The 24,338-nt window shown below is 37.7% G+C and overlaps 1 protein-coding gene and 1 long non-coding RNA gene across 6 annotated transcripts in view; one reads left to right on the top strand and one right to left on the bottom strand.

Annotated features, from left to right (window-relative positions):
* LOC117421108 (wolframin-like) overlaps positions 1-5,856 on the bottom strand; it is a 26,369-nt gene extending 20,513 nt beyond the window's left edge. Inside the window, exons 1-2 of one of the 2 annotated variants that reach the window (XM_034035049.3) lie at positions 5,838-5,856; positions 2,859-3,122 (exon numbers count right to left, since the gene is read on the bottom strand). In XM_034035049.3, the coding sequence (XP_033890940.2) occupies positions 2,859-3,117 (259 nt within the window). In that variant the 5' untranslated portion in view covers positions 3,118-3,122; positions 5,838-5,856. Of the gene's footprint in view, positions 1-2,858; positions 3,123-4,477; positions 4,611-5,837 lie in introns of those variants that run through there. The other variant, XM_034035050.3, reaches the window with a different exon arrangement.
* On the top strand, positions 5,214-24,338 carry LOC131739380 (uncharacterized). Of its 4 annotated transcripts, none has more exons than XR_009330498.1 (10): positions 5,214-5,669; positions 9,433-9,524; positions 10,385-10,525; positions 10,953-11,032; positions 11,537-11,653; positions 11,940-12,066; positions 12,380-12,438; positions 14,275-14,382; positions 17,990-18,208; positions 22,745-24,338. It is a non-coding gene; the product is annotated as an uncharacterized LOC131739380 (long non-coding RNA). The 4 variants fall into 4 exon arrangements; XR_009330497.1 differs by having other exon boundaries at positions 5,214-5,673; XR_009330499.1 differs by lacking the exon at positions 5,214-5,669 and adding an exon at positions 18,884-18,975 and having other exon boundaries at positions 8,574-9,524.

Here is a 24,338-nt window from a genome sequence, read left to right as displayed (position 1 = left end):
AAGAAAGGCATAAACTACATTTTATTCATCAGTTGAGTTTGTTAACACAGGTTTAACGGATCCATCCTTTGAAGGCCACTTTGCAAAGCTGACTGCTGTTTGTTGTACTCGGAACCTCTTGTTCGGATGACTTGTCCTTTCTTTGTCCTGATTTATATTTCAAGATATAGGCCTACTTCTCTAAGGGGGTAAGCATAATTTTGGGTATTATATCTCACCTATACTGAAGCATGGTGTTATTAGGTTAAAGACTATTACTATTATTATTATTATTATTATTATTATTATTACTATTACTATTATCATCGTTGGAGATAATGTTATAGTGTATGCATTAGTGTAATTGGGTGCCTTGGACTGCCCAGAGGTGGGTGTTGTAACCATATTGCAAAGCCACCAGACTGCCCGGAATGTCTTCATGCTAGGTTGCTGTGGATCTGAGATCGCTCGAGCCGTTTAAGGATTAATAAACCGAAAAAGTACTAATGATTCATTAAACTTTGAATAACCGAATCTCTGTGATTATTCTTGATGTAACTGTTGTCTGTGTGGAAATCTGTAAGCCAGTACATGAACAAATCACTGTAGGAGATTATTTTATCTTACATCCTCCTGTATAGCCTCCTCCTGCTTCTACTAGAGAATAAAGGAAGTACACGAATGAGACAGATTAATGCCCACATTCTCAAACAGGTAACACAGTAATAACGATCCATGATGTGGTAAGGAACAGAAAAGCCAGAGCACTTAATGAAAAATGACAGGTATGTTATTTCAACAGTTGTAGCAACATGTGGGGACATGTAACGCTATGTTTTTTGGAAGCCCGCTACTTACTCTTTAATCACAGTGTACAGTATGTGATTTTACACCTCATTGTACTGCTGCTTTCTGATCTGAGAAAACGGGAGAGATTTATGTAAGTTTTCCTTGCAAGTAATAGTCTGAAAGTACTGTAATAGTGTGGCAGTATAATAATAGTTTGGAGGAAATCTATTCTTTCTTATGGGTGGGCAGTTAGCAAGTCTGGCATTATAAATGATAACTTTTGTAACCTTAACCCATTAAGTGCCAAATATTTTCTCTTATTGATGCAATTTGATACATAACATTTAAACGTAACTTTTGCGATACACAGAATTAGAGCAAGTCAGAACACTATAGTTAAAGAGAAAATTAAAATAACAGGCTGATGACAGTTTAAAATGCTCCAAAAAAATGACAAAGTAGCCTGTCATCAAATGAGGACAATGGCACTTAATGATTTAAGCGAATCTTATGTGTCAAAAATTCTGCAACACTTAAAATGGAAATTTTACTCTTTCCCCAAAAATAGCCCAAACTGCACTTGTATTTCTGTGCAGTGCTGCAGTTCATAGTCACTGCTTCCCATGACTGTGACTATAGGGCAAGAGGAATGCACGCCTCATTGTTTCCACACCATTATGACTCATACTACATGCCTATAATTAAAGTACAAGGAATCAAAGTCCCTCCAGAAATAACACTAGAGGTTTAGAATACAGTTCTGTGCAGGAACTCAAGGGTTACCTTTCAGAAAAATCTGCAAACCAAGGAGCAGTATTCAAAGTTTGATGTATAGTACATAACCACTTTCAGGCTTCAGATACAGTATACAAGTGTAACCTACAGGGGGCAGTAACCAGTCCTTAAATAAAATAAAAAAGTCTTATCACTTCTAATGATAAACAAGTAATTCTGTTGATTAAGTTTTCCACACACAGAGAGAGAGATTGATCTCTGGTGGTCTATTTACAGTATAATGCTACCATGCTATAGTTTCACATTAGGGTCACAAGTTAATGTAAAGCTAATGTATAGTGTGGTAGCAAGATAAATGGACTTGATTAAAAAGTGACTAACACAGCCAAATTAAAGGACTTTTAAAAGGGACCAAAGAAAATTGCATTCTAACAGAATTGATGCTTTCAGTTCAGACATGAATGTGACCTTTTATTTTTTATTAAATTCAAGCAACAGGATTTTCTCTCCTCTTCAGGTCATTCAAGGCTGTTACTCTGTTTAGCTGCTTGACTCATGTGCTTGAAAACACCAGTGTTCCTGGATGTGCCATCATAAAAAATAATCACACATACTGCAGGGGCCAAGCCTGGAGGGTCTTATAATGACTATTTTATATACAGAGCACATTTGTTATTTATTATCAGATCTTTATTTTTTTTTTCTGCCAGTGTTGCAAATTCTTAAAACTACAAAAGCCAGGTAAAAACACTTCTGCATTCACAGGAACCGTACTGTATGTCTGCCACTGAAATGCTGTACAGAAATGTATTCATTTAGCTAGGTCTGTGTTTTTTGCAAGTCATATTTGTTTCTTTTTGTACGTAAATGTTTTGCGTTTGAGAGAGAAACTCTTTGTGAAAGTTAGTCCAGTTACTTTAAATGATGAAGTCCTGGGACAGTTTTAGTATGCATCTCAATGACATACTGTATGACAATAGGACACAACCTTTCTGAAAGGACATTTAATAGCACAATAGCAAGACAACCAATAAATCAACCGACTTGAAGTCAGCAAGTCAAATAAAAGAAGATCCGATCACTATCATCAGACACACACTGCATAAAGCCGGCCCCATGGTAGGGAGAAGCATGCATTACTAAACATAAAACTTTGCAAGAACCGAGAGCATCATTCGCAATTGCGCATATAAACTAAAATAAGAAAATATCTACAGTATGGCTACTTTAAAATAACTAACTAACTGACCATTTAATTTGTACCAGCAGTTGCTCAACTGTAACAAGCTAAAGGTTGCGTACTAACTGTGGATGATGGTGTGCTGGCACAGTATTTCCAGGCAAATCCATCTTACCAGCTTCTCCTGGCAGGGCCCCGCTCACCGAAGAGATGCCTTCGGAGGATCGTGAGAGGAAGTCGCCGGCAGCAGACGTTCCACTTTTCATTTTCTCATCCCGCATGGCAGCGGCAGCAGCAGCCGCGAAGGCACTACCCACATTCAACTGGGCCCTGCTCGGCTGAGGCGGAGACCTGCCCGGCTGAGGCTGAGGTGGCGCGGGAGGAGGCGGTGCAGGCAGGGGCTGTGGGACCAGGGATGGGGGATTGACGTCCATCTCAGCTAAAAAAAAAAACAAGCAGACATCCAAAGCATTAGATTAGTAATAGGTGAAGAGATTTACTGTACAGTACAAAGGGTGGGTGTTCTGTGTGTGTGTGGTCGAGTAGGTGTTTTGTAGACATTATTCAGTCTTAACTTCAAGGCATACAGAACACGGTCCCATTTCTTCTTTAATGTGTTTGTATACATTAATTTCCTAGGCTGTTCCTGCTCCAATGGCAGGGATATTCATTTGTTGAAATCTGAATAACTTTTGTTTTTAATATTGTATGGAATAGTAAACAACAGCTCCTGGTTATATGTTGTTTTTGGATAACCAACAGTAGATTTAATTACCTATAAATTATGGGACTATACATAAATGATGGCAATGATCCAGCCCATGCTAAATCTGGTCTGAATTGGTTAAATAATCGTTTTCCCTTCAGATTTCTTTCAACAGTTTAATACATAGATTCAGGTTAGCATTTTTAGTAGTCCCGTAGTCTGATCTCTTTAGAACAAATTGAGTCGTTGCAGGGCATCAACACATTAACAGTAAAAACTCATCTAAACGGGTGCCTTCCCGTAACAGCCAGCCAACCCCAAAACCCCAGATTTTCCATAATTTATTCTGTATGTAAATAAGAAGAGACAAGTGCCTTGAACTGATTTTCTTTCTTTCTTTTTTTTTAAATCACTGGGCAGTTTTTCAATCAGCCCCTAGGCTACCACGCCCGAATAAGCTACAGCTACTTTTTTTTTTTTACAGCCTACAGCACTAAATCATTCTGGATTGCACCAACCTGTCCTTGCTTACTCCGAGTTAACCCTAAAAATAAGTTATTGATGCAAACGGTGGTGATTCTCGTGCTGAAACATGCTCAAAGCAACCCTTACCTAACTAACAGATAGACAAGCCATGACTACAGATTTCACTTCATAAGACAACATTAACAATAATATTACTATTGATTAAAATGACTGACACTAGAAAACAATATTTCTCATTGTGTGAAAAATCAGGAATTAAAACACGTATTCACAAAACATCTTCATACTTCCATGCCATTGCCAACAATCAATACTGTGCTTGTCTGCACACGACCAGTGAGAAAACGAAACATGGTTTGGAAAACCTTACTGAAGAATAACTTTGAAATGATTCAGAGCCCTACGAGTGATGTGGGTGTATCTAATACCGAATTTAACTTAAGAAAAAAACACAGGCAGACCATTGGTAGTGTTAATCACACGTCGTCAAAATAAAGTGAACGTTTGTAATTTGTAATTTTAGAAATATGATTCGACACCCTAAGTCAATCTTACAACTAAATTATTATGTATCTAGCAATGTAAACATATTCTATACTTACGCTAGCAGAAAATTAAGAAATCGATGCAATACGTTTTTCATCCACTTTAAAACACCACCGGTGCTCCATAAACAGCTTCCATAGCTTTCAAACTCTGCAGTGATAAAGCAAGCTCAGCATTCAGCAGACTAACCCTCATCAACATAAACCCTCCTCTGCTCTATTCTGATTGGTGATTTATTACATTTTCCCACGCTAAGTCGCAAGCCTTTTACATGAATGGTCAAGGTAGACGTCGATCTTTAAACGTCATAAATTGTTGTCTTTATGATTGGTTTGGATAGAAAGGAAGTTTATGTCATCTCTAAACCAGCGTGAAACATTTCCAGAGCAATACACAAGGCATGGCTAATCAATCTTTGCTTGTTTGTGTTACGCAACGGACACCTTTGCGACTGTGTGATCTGACAGTATATTTACCAGAGTATTCAATACCATTACAGAAACCAATTAAAACAAAGTGAATGTCAGACCAAAAACTGACTGGTCACAAATCGTTAAATACATGACAAGTTTAAATGTATGATGAACTGCTGATTTATTACGTTTTTATTTTTTTTAAATAAGCTGCAAATGCCATACTATATTTTATTAATCACGAAAAACCAAAACATATTATGTTTGAGCAGCTATTACTGGTCCACCAACCCTTTTGAATTCGCATGCTGTGAATGATGATGCAAATTGGTTTACAAAATAGTTCGCCTTACTTTGGATCGTCATGACATAAATATTGCCAAGTCCCAAGATGCAGTAATAGGATGTGAAATATGTTTGCAGGGATTACCGTACTTTTTTCTGTCCAGTGAATCTCTGGTAACAATTGCATCACAAATTCGGTTGTTGCGCGCGTACACTGAAATCTGCGATTGATTGTTTCGCCCTGTGTGCACCGACACTTGACTGTGTTTCATGTGTTTTTGTGCAGACAGAAAAATGGCCGTTTCGTGGTGAACCTGGACAGTGTTATATAGAGCTTTGACAACACATAATGGCTGTGGTCACAGCTATACCGGTTACTGGGTTCGACCTCGCTATCATTCATCACCTTTGTGACAGCACAGTCTGAGGGGAGGGGCTGGCTTTGGGCTTGTACTAACGACGTCGAGGACGGTGGTTCTGCCGCACCTGCTGCTTTGGTAGATGGTATACATGTGACGGTGTCAGTGCAAAATGTCGATGGCCAGCATAGGTAGGTAGGTAGATGTATTAATAATATACACAGGGCTGCCAACTTTCACGAAACTGTTTGAGTGAGACTTTTGAAAAAGTACAATTTTAGCGCGCGGTGAAGTGCTGTGAGTGACTTAGTTGCAAAACAAATAGACATTTTTTTTTAAAAAAGATGGAAAATCATTACCTTAGGTGCGTTCTGAGCCAGCATTTGAAGCTGCTGCATGTTCACGGTTGTAGCTGGAAGCAGCTGACTTGGAGGCCTTGATTACTTCTGCTGGGGGCTCATATTTGAAGCAGTTGGGCTCCATACCGGACATCTTTATTGTCATTATAGAGGACAGTGTGCCTTCCAAGGCCAGAGCATTCCGTGTGTCAGTCTTGTTTAGTCCAGTCATTGAAAAAACTCTTTCTGCATCAGCATTAGTGTGGCAGGGTTAGAATCTGTTGTGCCACCTTGCTCAGCCTGGGTAGTTTAGGCATTCCTGTTACTGGACTCTTGATTGTGGCCATGTGTGCCCACACCTTATCCATCCTGTGGTACACCTCCTGCTCACTGACTCTGCTCACCGCCTGCTCCCAAATGCTTCTGGGAATGTCCTTTTCCTCCATAAGTTGATAGTCCAGGAACTCATAACTCAACTTGTCCTGTTCTTTCGGATCTCCATACGGAAGCAGATGACTAAACCTGAAATATTTAGATTGAAAGACATTATATAATTAAAAAACCTTTACTTTTCCGTTTCTTTCACATGTTTTATCATTTTTTTAAAACATTGTATCTGTTTCCTGTGTTGCTATCTTTAGTAAATACATTACCATGAATCTAAGAAGCATACCTGTACACAAAGTATAGGACATCATTCACATCACAGTCCATCTTCTGTTGAAAGTCAATGAACTGTGAATGTTCAAGGACTGGCTCCTTGAAGGGCAGCTTCTTAAAGGCATAGTCAACAGCTGCAACAAAGAATGCCCTCACAGCCTTGTGGAAGTTGTCTGCCTGGTACTGACTGATCTCACCAGCTTCATGCAGACGGTTGAGGGTTGTTCTTGTTGTCCAGCCAACATTAAGCTTGTGATCTAGTTAATAACAAAACTTCGAATAAATATGTTGTTCCCTTTAGTGTTTATTGCTTTATGCAATGCAAGTTTTTATTTTGATATAGTCAGATTCAGTTTGACGTTGTTTTACAAAGTTTAAGATTATCCAAAAGAGTAATTAACATCAACAGTAAACATTCCTAGAAATTAATCTTTTCAAATATTTTTAATACCTACCTTTGAATTCCACATCTTTAAAATTATTTTTACATAGATTTCTATTTTTAGCACATACCTGCCACCTGGTTCTGTTTGTCTTTATACTCAACTTCACACACATCAGCATTTTTTATTGCAGTTGTGGTAACAAACTTGGACATGAGTTTCTAAACATAAGACCTCATCTGGAAAAAAAAAAAATCACAAACTATATTAATAATAATACAATGGTAAAATGTTCAAAACAAATCATTATTTAATTATACAACTTTAATTATAATGTTGTGGAAAGAAGTGAAGAATATTATATATTTACCTGTCCATGGAGAAGATACACAGATGGCTCTTGGCGCTGAAAGAGTAAATTAAACTCTGTGAAGACAGGCAGTGTGGCCTGGTAGAATAAGAGGTGTACCTCTGTCATTGGATCTTCAAAATGCTTCCTAAGCCTCTTAAAGCAGGCTTGTTTCTCAACTGTAAATGACAGAGACAAAGATATATCAAGCATTATAGCACGATGCAACTGGCATTTTAAATATCTAGGTGGATGAGCTAGGGTTGTCACCTGCCACCAGAGTCATTTTGTACAAAAAAAAAACAAAAAGTATACTTTTAAGTATATTTAATATTTAATGTCCCGGGAAGTCTTAGAGATTTCCCAGGACAGCAGCCTTAAAAAGAGAACAATCCAGGCAAAACTAGAATGGGTGGCAAGCCTAATCAGTACTCACTGTTAGACTTGAATCAGCTGACAAGTGCTCGATACAGCCATAGAATGCAGACTACTGCCGTCTCCAGACTCAGCCACCATGTCGAAACATGGTCTATGACAGCCATGTACTCAGTATCACAAAACACACAGAATTCTGAAAAAAAAAAAAGAAAAATTAAAATGCTGTGATAGTGGCATTTTATACAACTAGGAAAAAACTTTTTTCTATTGCCTGAAACTGTGTGCTGGTATAGACAGACTTTTCATGATTTATTGTTATCATTTCAAAAAGGCTTATTATATTATGAAAAACTCTTGCCATCCAGTCTACATTTTCTCTTTGTGCTCGCTTTGAACCAGTATCCAATATCTACAACCACATCCTCCACATCAAAGTCTGACAACTGAAATAGGAAATTTAATTTCAGCCAAAGATTTCTATCTACATATCTTTTTAAATTATTGTATTTTCTTGTGCATAGTTATTTTTGTTTTATCAGAAAATGATCACTCTATAATTATCAGGTTCTAACTAGATTGTTTACACTGATTTGAATCCTCTAAATGATACAGTGAAACTTGAAGGAATTGAAACTTAATGCATATCATCAGTATAAAGTGTCGGTACAAACCTCAATATAATGAGTCCCAGCAGCACTGGCATTGTTGTGAACTATGTGGCAAGGACAACCGTGGACATAAACAGTCGGGTTTATGCTTAATATCCTTGATTTGATAGAGTTACAGACACCCATGTTCACATTGGCATTGTCCACTGACAGACCTACACAGTTTTGCCATGGGATGTTATCCTTCTTGAGGACACTGTCCATTTTTTCAAAAATGGTCTCTGCTGTGGCAGCATTAGTACCAGTTGTGATGCACATATCTAGGAACATGTGTTCCACCCTGTCTACATCAAACAGCTTCACAGTCAATGGGTTCATCTTTTCCCTTCCTAAAAAAATGAATTGATAAAAAAAATAAACTGTGGATAAATACAATCATTACAGTTATTGTGCTTCAGTTAATCAAAAACTAGGATTAATGAAAATCATTAAAAGTCCTTCTTTTCTCTAAAATGAGATGTACCTGTATCATTTGATCCATCAGTTGACAAGGTGTATGGCCTGTTTCTCATCTTTTTGACCAGCTCATCATGAAGGTATGGTGCTATAGCCCTGTTGATAATACAAGTAGTCTTGGTCCTTGCAGCACCATATCTCTGTGCCACATCTGAATCCTTAAAACACTCTTTCATCAGTGGGCTGAAGTGGTCAGCAACTGCAAGGGGGACATTGTGATTTACCATCGTCACAGCAACTTTGATCTCAGCTCGTCGTGCCTGAAAACAAAGTATAAAAAAAGAATACTTTTACAGTCAGAACAAAAAGCTGTTTCTGTGGTTAGTCTTCCAGTGTAACAAATGGGAAAAGTACCAGTCAAATGTCTTTGCCAATATCTTCTGTACAAGAAGAAAATAATTTGGGAAAAACAAAATGTTAAAGAAGTTATTCATTCATACCTTTGCCTCAAGTTGTGTCATGTTATCCACCTTTGGAGCTGTGTTCACTGTAAATTTGGTAATTTGCTGCGATTGCTCCACTGCCTTGACCTTCCTCTGGTATGACTCGCTCTCTATGTGACGCTCCACATCTGCATGGCCCATATGGTAACAAACATTCTCAGTTCTGCAAATCTCACACCAAAAATGATGCTGCGTGAGTACCTTCTTAATAAAGGGCCATTCTGTTGTCCACCCAGGCTTGAATTTGGACTGTACTTCATTGCTTTTAAATGTTTTCAGAATTGTGTGTGTGGCTACTGATGCCAGTGGAAGTATGGAGTCCTACGTGGGACAGCTAAACTCAGATGTGAACCTGGAACTCCAGGCAGAAGGTGAGACAATGGAATAAAATATTATTGCAGTTTAAGCACCATTTCAAAATGCAGTATTTCCATAAGCCATCTTATGGAAATACTGCCATCTAATGGAAATAAATATAGATGATGTTTAAATCCATTTATAAGGTCTTGGTGATTTAATTTATTCATGCAGTATATGGACTGCCTTAAGAAAGCATAGAAATTCATTAATTATAGTAGGTAATGAGTGATATTGAAAATTGCTTAACTTACCCTGTATGGGTCGATCCAGAATCAGCTCTACAGATCACATTTCTTAGGGTGACTTATGGCTACCACCTACAGTATTTCATTTGAGATGCAAATTAATCAATTTGACTGGAACAACATGCAAACCTGGCTTGGTCTGACCCATCTTCTGATTCCTGATCATAGGTCTTGAAGTCAAGTCAAAGAATATTGCTCCGAATAACAAATTGCCTGCTCATCATTTTCAGAAAAGTTGTTTCACACTACATTTATACAGTTAGAACTGTGTCATTCCTCGCATGAATTCTGTTCATCACCTGAGTTCCATTCCTCTCCTGAAAACAATTCAAGGATCATGGGAAATTATGGATTATGAAAATACTGCATTTTGAAATGGTGCTTAAACTGAAAAAACCCAAATACAAATCTAAGCAAAAGCCTGCTGTGTAGTTTCAGCATATCGACAATGGCATGAATAACCTTACATTCATCTGTGGTCCCACCTTCCAGCAATGCTTACCAGCTAATCAGCCTATTAATTGTGCATTTCACATGCCTTAAATAAAACCAAGGAAACTCCCATTTATCATGAATAGTGATGATTTTTGTTTCTTACATTAAAAGAGCTCTCCCCGTCTTTGCAGTGTGAGGATAGGGTACCGCCCTTAGCACCAGGAGTGCAGCTGCTTCCTATACACCCTTTAAATGCCACACTGGAGCCCCTACAAAATATAATCCTGGATGGGCAACTGGAGTCAAAGGACCCTGACACAGAGGAGCCGAAGGTACTCTGTAGTCATTTAACATTTTATAAACCCTGCTGTCTGAATATCCGATTCCCTATTGCTAAAAACATTCCTTTAAAAAGTAATCCTTAATGGCATGTCATATGCATAACTACTGTGTATATATTTTTTCACTTCTCTCATGGTACAACCCTGTAGAGAATCCCTCTATTCCTTCCTCCCTTGGTTAATTTGTCCACGTATCACTATACTAATGACATGATGAGTCATTGATTGTTGATAGTGTATACACTACCTTTCAATTTTTTGTTTTATCATTTTCCAGACAGATAATAAAGGTATTCTAGTTTTGAAAGTTTTTTTTCAGAATATAGTGCAGTACTTCCACTAATAGGTCTTCCTCCATTAGCTATTAGTTGTAGCCTTCTTGTCACAACCTTTAGTAAATAGTTATCTGTTTTCTTAGAAAAGGAAAGGTGGTTGGCCGAAAGGAAAGAAAAGAAAACCGACCAAGGAATTTTCTGCTCCTCGCCCTCCTACTACAGGGTAAGAAATACACTTTTGAAGGAAAAAGGGCTAGACCACTTTGTAATGTTGTGTTATAACTTTTACATCACTTTCAACAAATAATTCCAGTTCCTGGCATCAATAAGAACATTTAAGCCCATATTGCCTCTGTGACTGAGTAAGGCCAAGAGATGGGGCCCACAAAGACTGAAACAATCTGTGGCTTGACTGGTATTAATCTTAAACTACTTTATAAAACTCAACATTAGGTTATCCAATATTACTGCTAATCAGGGGAAATGTGATAGTTTAAATTATTGTATCATTTAAATTATTATAATTTTTTTGTTGGTATCTAAACCTCAGCATCAAAATGGCTGGAATAGCTTCCCTGCTATAGTTCCACAGGCTAATACTCAAATAAATGTTCTTTGCATCTGCTACACAGTTGGGACTTTGCATCTTTCCAATGACTTAATTTACACCCTGAATATTGATTCTCCATTCTCTGTACCTCATTTCTCTTCTCATCCTCCCTGCTAGATATGTAATATTTGTCAATGAAAGTCCATCTGAAGGCCGAACACTGATATTCCCTTTATTGAAATCACCAAGATGTTGGGCACTCTGTGGTCTCAACTATCCCAGGACGAAAAACAGGTAATGCAAACTTAGTGACCTGACTAAATGACTTGTGTCAGTGTGGTTGTTTTATTTGTCTTAAATCCATGCCCGCAGTTCTGCTCAAGAATAGTATCTGTAGCCAAGCATATTTGTTTGTCATTGACATAGCGACAAAGTTGTCAGCTTCGGTTTATCCCAGCACCCCCCTTTACACATGGAAGGGCCAGTAATCCAATGTAGTTAGATTTGGTAAAAGATTGAATTCAGTTGAGAAAAGCAATGCTGTTAATACCTGTGTTTGTTTTTGCCTGCCGATCTGCAGAAGTACAATGATGCCGCAGAGAAAGACAAGCAGCGCTTCATCGAGGAGCTGAAGGCCTATCAGAACTCCGAGGCGTACAAGGCCTTTCTGAAAAGAAAAGCTCTTCATAAAGTGAAGCTCCTCTGAGGTAAGTTTGAATTGCATTTTCAGGAGGGTTGGTTCTTGGGAGAATTTTCTCAATTATAGTTCTAATCGCGTTGTGAAGTGCTCAAGTCCAGACAATCTTGGCTTCCTACTTTATGAATCAGACTATAAATGACTCCGACTCATCGGCTGCTTAATACTGGGTTGTAGTTTATGGAATTTCTAAATAACTATTAGTAATATACTAAACTGAAACATTTCAAGGTGTCTGCCTTACTTAGCAAAATAGGTGTTAATTTAATGTGGGGTATTCATTTTACCTATTCTAAAAATAACATTTATTTAACTTTTTGCAGGTGTTGAAATGGTGGATGCTGAGTTTGAAAATGAGATTGTTGCTCTGCCACATATGGATGTAAGTAAGAGGAAAAATCTCAACAGGCATGATTACTCACTTACTGTCAGCACTCCAGATAAGGTTTGGGGTTTGGGAGTAACTTACCTTTAATTTGAACACTGAGAGAATGAAATGTATTTTCAGGGGGTAAAATGCAACATTACCTTGAAGTCATGAGTAATCTTGATAAATACTGTACAATATATAATGGTAATGGGGTAGGCATTAATAAAGAGCCTTCAGTTTTAACTGCAATGTTACTTTGAACTACTGTACAATCACTCATGTGTTCTACAAGGTTCTTTATCGGCTCAGCACATTTTTTCGAGGTATCACATTGACTCTGCAAATTAATTCAGTTACTTATATTTTAACATTAAATTCTTAAACTCAGTGGACATGTTAACACTTCAATATAAAGCCATACAGATAAATAAGGAAATGCATTAATAAGTTATAAAACAGTTTGTTGAATATTATAGGCACCTTTTCTTAGCGGTTAGCTGCCTTACTTTACCCCAGTGAATTAGCTACAAAACAAAGGATGCCAAATAGCAGTTCAAGTTGTTTATTCCTGAAATAAATAGTACATAAAGTTGACACCACATTTAATTTATTTTTTACTTTTGTTTTTTATTCCTTGTCATTGCCATTTCTTCACAGTAAACAGTGGCCATAGACAAGATTTCATAAAGTAATAGCATGAGGTTTACTTGTGCCTTTTTGTAGCTGAACAAGCAAACGAAAACTGAAATTCAACTTTAAACACTTCAATTAAAACAAATGTGGAAATGGCATTGTAAAATGAAGGGCAGCAGTGTGGAGTAGTGGTTAGGGCTCTGGACACTTGACCGGAGGGTTGTGGGTTCAATCCCCAGTGGGGGACACTGCTGCTGTACCCTTGAGCAAGGTATTTTACCTAGATTGCTCCAGTAAAAACCCAACTGTATAAATGGGTAATTGTATGTAAAATAATGTGACATCTGTATAATGTGACATCTGTATAATGTGAAATAATGTATAATGTGATATCTTGTAACAATTGTAAGTCGCCCTGGATAAGGGCGTCTGCTAAGAAATAAATATTATTATTATTATTATTAAGGGGATAAAGCTCACCATTTTGGTTCTCGTTTATTACATTCCACATAACAAAAAGTCACAACAAAAAATATATATAAAATCTATATAAAAATCACTACACAACATTTCCAGCAAGTTGGGCGCTGTTTAAGCGAGGCCTTTCAGAATGATGTGTTTGCCTTTTTTCTGTCCCATGAGATTCTGACTTGCTCTAAAGCAGCACAGCGCGTTTTTTGTCCCAGATGGCTTTCCATAGAGATCACTATGCGTGCACGCGCATAATCTGGTTTGTTTAGTTTTTGCTGTCTAAAACGTTTAAATAGAGGCTCAAGAGCTGCTGTTGATCCTGTGTTTTATATATATATATACATAAAATCTCACATATCACACAGAACTCTTTTATTTGCCATTTTTTAAATTGTCACGCAACTTCTGGAGAGGTGGTAAATAAGTGCAAGGTGTTTTTGTCATTTCTACCATATATGAATGTCTGATTTTTGTATCCGAATGCATGTCAAAAAATATTTGTTTGAATATTTGGATATTTGTCCTAGCATGAATATATACACACATGTCCCGTCCATGCCTTTCTGAATTGTGCAGTTGTTGAACTGCAATGAAAAATAACAAAATTTCAATTTGTGCTTGCCTCTAGTCTCTAACAGTGCTTCTTCCATTCCCTTGCCATAATGAAGTATGCACAATTTTCATAACAATCCAACAAGGCACATCATTATATTATCTCCCTTTATGTTTTATCTCTCAAATAAGGGGGTGACACCAGTGACTTGTACTGCAGGACGTGCAATCAGTATTTCAGCTCTCTGCATAATAAGAAGGAGCATCTCCTGGGGAAGCAGCATTTACAGAATCTGACAGGTAATGGCCCCTTTTCATCTTGCTTGCTTGACACAGACAGAATGTTTGTAAGAATAAATAAAACATGTTACAGAGTCACATATGAACAGTGCTCACCAAGTATGAGTGGTTAGTGTAGGAGCTTTGGCTGTCAGGGTGTCCCTTGATATAATTCCCATATGGAGGTGACCTTGTCCCTACACAGGTCTGTGGAGTACCTGGAATAGACTGAATGCCAGCAGAATGCACCTGAATCACACATACAGGTACAGAACGAACAAGTGAACAAGTCTTTCTATGTGAATGGTTTATACACGCTCTTGCTAATAACAGCTGTGGAGTACCTGGAATAGGTGGTCTGTCTTTCCCTAGAGCGTAGCCATGGAGACAGCTCTTTTGCTGTATTTGGATTGCATTTGTTTGATAGGTCATTTGTTTGTAATGAATTCACACATACCAATCTGCTGTAGAACGTCTTTTACTGGTACATCAGCTGTGTAGGCGGAAGTGAAATTTCAGCTGATTTTCAGACAAATAAAAAAACATGAGAAGGACTAACTAAACAATTATTAATCTCAAGCTTCCAAGACCTCAAAGGTCTCTACTTTCACATGAAGAAGATACCTTTGAGGTCTTGAAAGCTTGTGGTTAATTATTGTTTAGTTAGTCAAGTAAAAGGTATTGCATCAGTCCTTTTGCACATAGGAAGCAAACTATGCAAGGTACAGTAACCTGACGAGGAAGTAAATATTCCATGTGTAGTTTAGTTAATATTCTGAGGAAGCAAGTAGAGCAAAAAACAAAAAATGTCTCGGGCAACTACATTAGGGCTATCAGACGTCCTGGGAAAACTTGGATTGTCACAGTTTTCAGCCTTCATTTTTTGTCCTGATCGGAAACAGTAAAATTGTTAATAGTTCCAGTTTTGCTATTGTATTATTATTATTTTTTTAAGTACAAAATTGTATCAGTGTGCTCCAAGTTAATAGAGTAATGTTTTAGGCTGTGTTTGCGCCATTCAAAAACAAAATAAACAATATTATGGATTATTTGTTTAATCATTCTGATCTATCTTTTTAAATCTGGCTTTTTGTACATTTAACAAGTTTTGACTAGATGTTCAATGCCCATCTTGTGTCTTACTACTTGAAACTTCATGACGGATGACGTTAAGTCAGTCATAAAGCCATTTCCTCTAGTCTAGTATAGAATAGAACGAACGAAATGTACTACCGATCACCCCATGCCACGTGAAAGAGCATGCTGGATAGGATTCTTCAGTGTGATGCTAGTTACTGTGGTGCTAAACTTCACCTGAGGGTTGCTTTGCACATAATGCAGATTCTTTAATTTCATTTTTTGTTTTTTTGCTGTGCCGGTAAATTTGCCACCCTAGGCGGCTGTCTAGTTTGCCTTCCTCAGGGTCTGGTTATATCTACAACTTTTTAAATTCCTTATTTCAGGACGATGTCACCTGAGCAGGAGTTTAGAAAGTAGAACCCATTAGCCTGTTGTTGAAAGCAAGAGTTACTGTAAGTAAATGTGTGTATTAATTCCAAAGCACTCGGCCAAGCAGTTTTATTACTGGTAGAATATGGCAATTGCATATCAATAAACAGTTCAGCTCAAAGCAAACTGAAAAAAAGTCATAAACTTACTGTACATTTGAAAGTGGCAAAGGGTGTGAGAATTTACTATCGAAAAATACAGAACAGCATATGTAATACGATTGAAAAACGTCTATATAGTAATCATGCCAGCTATAGTTGTCTGGTTTTCCTGTTTTAATATGTAAGTAATCACTAATCACTAAACATTCCATTACTGCTTTACCTGACTTGGACCTTGTTGTAGCAAATACCTCGTCTCTTCACATACAGTATTTTAAAGGGGAGTGGTCATCCTGCATTTGTATATCCTCAGAATCTGACAGACAAGCATATCTTTGTAAATACAGTCTGTGCTGCATCGGGAGAAGTAAAAATATCCCGAATAAGCGGTTGTCCCAATTAAGCGAGAGGCATTTGAGACGACCTTAGTCACACTTTTTTGTTTCTAAAAGAAAACTAATGAAATCACATCACATTATGATTACATGTTAAATACAGTTTACGTTTAAGCAGATATCCCGATTATCAGTATCCCGATTAGGCGGTGCTGACTATAGCTTACATACAAGCCATTCATTTAAATAGGTTATAAACAATCCCCAGTGTTTTTGTGGAGTAAGCAGCTAGGACCTGGCTGATTTCAGCAGAGTGGAGCAGGGGATTATACTTTTCACAGACCTCCCCTTGTTTTTCCCTACTGTCTAAACCACCCTTGGCATTGCTGCAGTCACTTCTCATTGCATTATATTTCCTTTGAATTTAGCTTTGAGTAACATGACTTGTTTCAATGATCTTGCTTTGGCATTCACAATATAGCTGGCAGTGTGGGTTAGTTGTAACTGTATTTCAGACTTGTTGCCAACTCTTTGGGAGTGACTAAGTGTCACTTGTGGTCTTTAACAAACAAAAACTATCTAATTTTGTATACATGTCACTAAAGGACACACTTCTGACTCATGCATTGAATGTCAGCAATCATCTTTCTACCTTATGTCAGTCCAAGTGAACTGCATTCATTACTGATTGTGACAGCTCTGTATGTAGGCTTATAAAGGATGCTATGCCATTAGGTTACCAACAGATGGCAGCATTTCACTGCTGAATTACTACAGTTCCGAATTACATTATGCCAGTAGGGCAGCTAAATGTGTGCGTGTTCTTAAAACCATTTTTCTTTTTTTTCACAATTCTATTGCAACTGAATTATTACATGTTATACTGGCTTCCATGCAGTTTAGGATTAAAAGTCTTAAGGTTCTATTTTTCATAAATTATGTAAGATTTCTTCCCATAACAAACAATAAGTGCATCTAGGATCAAGGAATCTCTAAAATATATATATTCCACTGGGTTAAATACATCTCTCAGTTTCCTTGGCTTGCCTTCCTCCTGGAGGTCTGTTACTGCTGTATTTCTAGCTTCATTTCAACACAGTAGTGTCTTCAGGGTGAAAGCATTTTAGAGGCTGCAAAGCCTGTCTATCAACGGGAAATCACTGGTTGGTTAAGCATTGCTTGATTCAGAGTTACAATTACTGTACATAAAAATGTTTGTTTTGCATCGCATCATTTATTATTTATTTTACATACATAAGAGATACTCTACTGAGTACTACACTAGCAGTCCTCAGCCAACATTTCTACATCCAAGGGCATTTCTGACAGAATCTAGTGATAAGCTTATTGCTTGGGGACTTGTGGGTGCTCCTCTGTCAGTTACACTGTCCTGTTTTAACACATCATTTCAGAACTGTAGAAGACTTTTCCCCTAAGGACATTTGCTCTGCTAATGGGTAATTACATCACAGAATTAAACTAACTTAAGCTTCTGTGATGCTTTGGGTTTCTCCTGTGTCCATTCATTTTGTATTTTAATATCCCTGTATATACTTTATCTCAGCCCATGGGGTGCTGCTAGGATTAGGCAGGGGTGTATAATGTGTAACACTTTATAATCACACTTTATCAATACAATTAGAAGGCAGCATTTCCTATGAATCCATCCTTTTTTGTCCACAGAGGAGTTTGAGAAGGAGACTGTGGGGCTGTGTAAGGAGCAGCAGCAGCAGGAGGTTGAGGAGATGCTGGAAGCGAGGGACAAAGACCTGGAGGAGGAAGATGATGAAGAGGAAGCTGCAGTGGCAGAGCAGGACCAGCTTTGTGGACTTGCTTCCCAGTACAGCTTCACCTCACTGGACCCCGGCTTCCTGCAGGAGTTCATGTTCAGACAGATGACGTGTGAGTATGTGGAAATGGAAGCTGAGATGACACCACAGCCATGGTGCTTGTGTGAAGCTGGGGTTGATTCTTGTATAGGTTATTTCATTCTTCAGCAACAAGGTCCCATGGAGTGGATCATATCACCTGGTAATGTGCCATCAGAGTCAGGGTGTTGCCTACTAAAGGTCTCATTAAATATGCCCATGGGGTGGGGCTTTTGTATGTGTCACCACTGCTTTTACAAAAGCTTATGAACCATCTAAGATACTGACTTCATATTTCCTGTTCTTCTTTTCTTCTTTCTCCCCCCCCCCCCCCCAAACTCCTCAAGCCAAATATAAATTGTATTAATTGTTGTGACCAAGAGGGGTTTTTTTATGAATGAGTGTTAGTTGTGGAAGATCAGGCATCATATAGTAACTCTCCTTTTTTGGGGGAATTATCTGAAGCTCGAGTACTGCCACCTGCACCATTAATGTATAGAGATAATCAAATCCATCCGCAATAAAACAGCAGATCAAATGATAGTGTCTTCCCATATATTTGCATATGCTTCTGCAGTGTTTCAGGAGCCATTTCCAAACAGAAACATGACAGTACAGCCACTCCATATGGCACTGTGCATTTTTTCTACACCTTCAAGTTTACATTCTGTCAATGTAATTATTTATTGTCTTATTTTTGTCTGCATAGTGAGACAATTTGAACTCCGTGAATTAAACACTAGCTTGGAAAAAGCTATGGAAAAGCATGACAATTTAAAAAGGCAACTGGAAGAGCTGCAGGTAGGCCTTTGTGCTGAAAACTGCTTTCAGAGTAACATACTTGTTTGAATAGAACTTACTCCTGTGAGTTATGTTGCTTGGTATTCCAATTGTTTGTCATAAGGACATGTGTCAAATGTAGTTCCTATCTTTATCTTGGGCAGGGAAGGCCTGACTATCATATCCTTCCCATTGGGCACAGGCATCTCCAAGCCCTATAGGAAATGAATAACTGGTTTTCTTGATAGGTTATAAAACAGTTGAGGTGTTTGAGTCTATTGCATTGGCTTCCAAGTTACCCAGAAGAGCTATCTGGATTGAATACTTTACGAGAAGAGCTTTACTTGAAAGTAGAGCTCTGTGGAAACAACCATGCCTCTGACAGGATGCACTTGTAATAAGAATTAACAGGTTCTTGTTCTAACTGTAAGGTTTTGGCTTATGGACACACAAAACATTTCTTTTAAGACACTAGAAAGACTGGAATTTTACAGTTCACAACCATACTGTATTGAAGACCCGATGACTTGCATTAATAAAGCAAACACTAAAGGAACAATTCAAAACTAACTACAATACCTACCATGCTCATCTCCTAGAAACACTTCCATTATGGATCCAAAGGATTGAATTTGAACTATATTGTATGTTGCTTTTGCTGTTATCAGATTCCCTCATTGAAAGTGCTTTTTGTGACCCCAGTTACAAGAAGTACTATAGTGAGGGCAGATGTTTACACTTTAATCTAAAACTATGAAATTATATGAATTACTAAATAATTAACTTGGAATGTATCCTTGTGTGCTGGGCTGCTTAGCAACAGCTGGCGCCTCGCAACATTCATTTTAAATTTTCAGCACAAGGGGTTTAGGTGGTTAGCACTTTTGTCAGGGACCTTTTATCTACTGGATGAAATATTCATGATACAAACCATGACCAAGAAAATGCTGGAGACGAGTTTTATCTTCTAGGAAATCCTGATGGCAACCAGTCAAAGAGTAAGAAGCTTCAGATGTCGTTTTAATAATTTTTTTGTACATTTTCCTTACTACAGTACTTCTGAATTTTGCACTGTAATGAGTTAATGGGATTTTCTTCTGTCTTTACTTGGGTCTGAGCTTGCTTTAAGCTTGTCCGTAGAATTCTAAGTGCCTGTACTGAACACCCTTATTCCATGTAAACCAGGTGACAGTGTGACCTTTCAGCTCTGCTGGCCCCTCCTTCTCTCTCTCAATATATACGTTGACTGTTCATTGCAGGCAGTTAGGATCTCCAGCAAGCTCAAAGTAAGCCTCAGCTTGGTAATAACAGATATGGAAAAACAATGATAACTTAATATTGCAGAAACAGAATCCAGACTCTCAGGATGATTCAAACAACATAGGAAAGCAAGGGAAATGTCAAAAAAAATCACAATAACATTTGAAGTATTAAAGTTCCGTCGGCAGTGGCTCCAGAGTAAGGGTGGATATGTAAAAAGTCAGATAAATTAATCCTGTTTTAAATACACAGCTGTAACAAGTGCTATATTCACTCAATTATTGTTTTGAGATTTTATTAGGGAGCTTCCCTAAATCCCTAATTTACACAGTGGCTAAATGTATAGGTTTATGGAGAAAAAACAACTGCAAGTAGTGTCCATTTGCTCAAACAGTATAAATTATGATTATGATCATAAACCTGGTTCCCTGAAATAGAAATGTAACCATTAACCTTCAAGGTCACTGCATCCATGATTGCAGCAGACTTGAAGGAGAAATGTCGCTGAGATCTGTGTGCGCAGTCCGTTATACCCTCGGGGGCGGGCATGACTGTGTCACAGGCTCGACTGAGGAGCTTTGGTATAGAATGTTCAGGTTTCAGGGTCTTTAGGAGGTAATTACCCATTAGGTAATGGTTACATTTATAATTCAGGGAAAAGGGGTTATGATGATAACCTTTGACTGAATTTTGGAGAAATGCCAAATAACTATTTCCCAATTTAGCAAGAAAGGCTAAAAGATATTTGTCAGTTGTTACCCATTCTGTGGATGCAGAAAGAAGTGTTTCTTCATATGGACACATTTTCACAGAGCAACGTCAATCCATGAAAGACCAGCTTAACCAAGTGACTATGCTTAAGATTAACAGCAAAATATAATGCACAAGAACTGAGAATGGATTTTTTTGTGTTTCATGCAAACAAAAGCAACACTTATGGGCTCCTTATGAACAACCTTTTTTTACATTGTATTCAAAGAACAAAGCAAAACTAATACATTAAAAAAAACACAGTTTATATATGTTACATAATCTATGAAATGCCTAGATTCCAATAAAATGTTATATTAACTATAATGTTCAGGGATCTGTGCCAGAAACAGGAAATCCATTAAAAAAAAGATCTCCCCTTCTGCTGATGAACTACATATTTGTGCCCAGTGAGATCCAGATATCAAGGATATGTAATACATTTTTTAAACAAATGATTTGCGTAAAAGTGTACTGATAAATTAAAACCTATAAATAATGTATTTATACTTGTGAGTTCTCTGAAATAATATTGAAAAAAAAAAACGTCCTTTTAAAATCCTGTAATACGTATTCACAGGGATGTAAAGATTAAATAAATGTCAGTAGCTATCTACAGCGTTCTGGTTATTAATATGCAATTACGTGCTTTGCAGTAATGGGATGAGCATTTCAAATGGTTAAAGTAATGTAATGGGATGATTGTTTAATGACTGCTCATTATGTGGCTTTACTGTGGAGGCTGTATTGATGACTAGATGAAAACACAGGGCCCTAATTATGACCCCATTGCACCTTTCCTCCTCACCTTGAAAGCTCTGGTATTCTGTTCAGGACTATGACTGCATTAAAGAATAATACAACTAAAATTAGGCAAGTGAGCACAGACAAAGATAATAGGTTCTGAAGGATGCAGATATATTAAAAAGATGGCTAATTTATTGTAAATTTCAATTTTAATGTCCCTACGCCTGCTCAGTGTTTCAAAATGATAAAAAAAAAAACTTTATGCAAATTTCTTTCTATTAAGGGCTGTCAATTGAAAAAAAAAATAAATACGAAGGTATATAGAATTTCTTGCAACAATTGATTGCCATAGAGTTTTGATTGTTTTGGCAGTTCGTTTACCTGGTTAAATCTGGTGTTATTTATGTTAGTTTAGTTTACTGTTTTAATAATTTTCAGTTTTCTATCTTATCGTTGCCTGTAATCACCTGCTTCTCCATTAAAACCAATTTCTGTGTTGCTGGTTTACTTACGACAACTCGCATGGTTACAGTACAAAATCAGACCTCACAAAACCAGAAAACCTTTGTATGGTTCCACAAAGCATATTACTGTATATGTTTTTGTAAAACAGTATACAGTACTATTGTAAAAGTGTAGTAAAGCTTTGAGTAATCATACAGTTGTAAGACACGTGAAATAATTAAAGTATGTACCAGATAGAAAATGAACACAGCAAAGCAGTACAGATTTGTTACACTAACTTTACATAAGGGAAGAGTTATCCTTAGGCCATTTATTATCCCTAGGACTTCACTGCTCCGATGGAGGCTAACATACTGTAGGATGCCTGCATCGCAAGTTTCTAGAGAAATTGCATCTTCTCTACTAACAGGAAAAACAACACTTTGCCCTTGTTAAGATCTGGAATGGGGTGGTGCAACAGTTCCAATCTCAGTTTCTTGTTAGACTCTTAGTTTTAAAGCAGGAGGTTCATATCAGAAACATGCTGGTTTTGACCACTAAATCTTATGTTTGGTTATGTATTGTACAGGCTTGGACAGACGCTGTGATGCTACAACAGATTGAATTCAGGAAGAAGAGGAAGGCTGGCACCTTACATTGCAAAAGGTTTTAGGAAAAGAATGTAGGAGCCCCGAGATGGGGGACTGGTTAGCTTTTGACATATCTTATTTGCCTGACTGTCTTTAGATGTGTTTTGCCCTAGAAGTCAACCTGAGAATCACCCCACAAATACTGCTGATGCAGACTACAGGCCCTGCTAATACCTCTAACAGCACTCGTATGTCATCCAGCTGCTAATGGCTGATGCATTACATGTGTAGCAGTTTTGAATGTGTTAATTTAGTATATATTTATCACGTGCTCTGTAAGAGAGAGTATTTTTTGCACTTTATGCGACATTATAAATAGTATATGTCTTTTGTTAATTGGAGTTTGGTTGAAAAGCACTGTGTATTGTTGATGTCAACCAGTATTTGAAGGAGCTGCTTGGTTGTTTTCTATGTCTTGGTAATGCCCAATGCGTGGCCCTTTATAACCCACTGTAGAATGTTCACAAGACATTCACCCCTGCAAGTTTACACCATTTTTTGTGACAGGGAAAAACAAACTACTAGAGATGTCCAATTAAACAACTGGTGTTAACATGTAAGCACTGGGGTAAATGCCTTGTGAATATGACCCATTCAAGCCAGTCTTAAATGACCATAGTTGCATAAGTAATTTATGTTGTGTTGCAGGGATCTGTTGCCATTTTCATTTCTCTGATACTAGAAAAGAACAATTTGGCATTGATGGGGCCTCTTTAATACATTAATCTAACTGCTCCTACCAACACCAAAGTTTTTTGTTTTGTAAAACAGCCAATTTGTAATCATTAGCAATCAAGTGATGTAGTATTAGAAACTCAGAATTGGAAAATATACAGTGAAGAATGCCTGATGAGTCATGAAGAATTATGTCAGGAGTTTGCATGGCTCACTACATATAATTCAGGGCAGTGATTAGGCACACAGCTGGGATTTATTATACTATTCATATAGGGCAGCATTGTGAACAAAATAACTGGGGAAAGAGAAAAGGCAGCTCCATGGTCAGTGAGATACAGTACTTGGGGGTTTTAGCCACTGGTTCAGCTCCAGTCGTCCATTAGAGCCCAACGGTGCCTAGAAAGGGGCTTATTGAAATAAGTTCTGGTGGCCTCAGCCCATTGACAAGTGAAAACCAAAATACCCAATTACCCTCCAAGAGGTGGTTCTTTTTCAAGGTGGGGCTGTGGCACATTGGAGTTACTGCATGGATACAAAGAATTCACCTATTCCCATGAAATATGAGATTTACATTTGAACCGCTGAAGAGGAGTAGGGGCTGGGATTTGAAAATAAGGGTTTGGGAACATTTGGTTTTGTGCAGTAGGTGGACTACAGTTCTTAACAGGAGGCTGTGACATTGGAAAGAATGACAGTGGGTAATATGTCTTCGCTTATTGTATTCAGCTTAATAGTAGACATTGTGTCCTACTTAGTTACTAAGCTTATTGGAGCTTTCCAAACAGTAGATTTTGGGTATGTCATCTAATTGACGCAGACTGTGCAATATTAACAATTTCTAAAAAGAGCATTTTT

This window comes from Acipenser ruthenus, chromosome 1 (genome assembly GCF_902713425.1).
Source record: "Acipenser ruthenus chromosome 1, fAciRut3.2 maternal haplotype, whole genome shotgun sequence".
Lineage (NCBI taxonomy): Eukaryota > Metazoa > Chordata > Actinopteri > Acipenseriformes > Acipenseridae > Acipenser > Acipenser ruthenus.
Note: the sequence above shows the minus strand (reverse complement) of the source record. Positions and strands in the feature narration are given on the sequence as shown.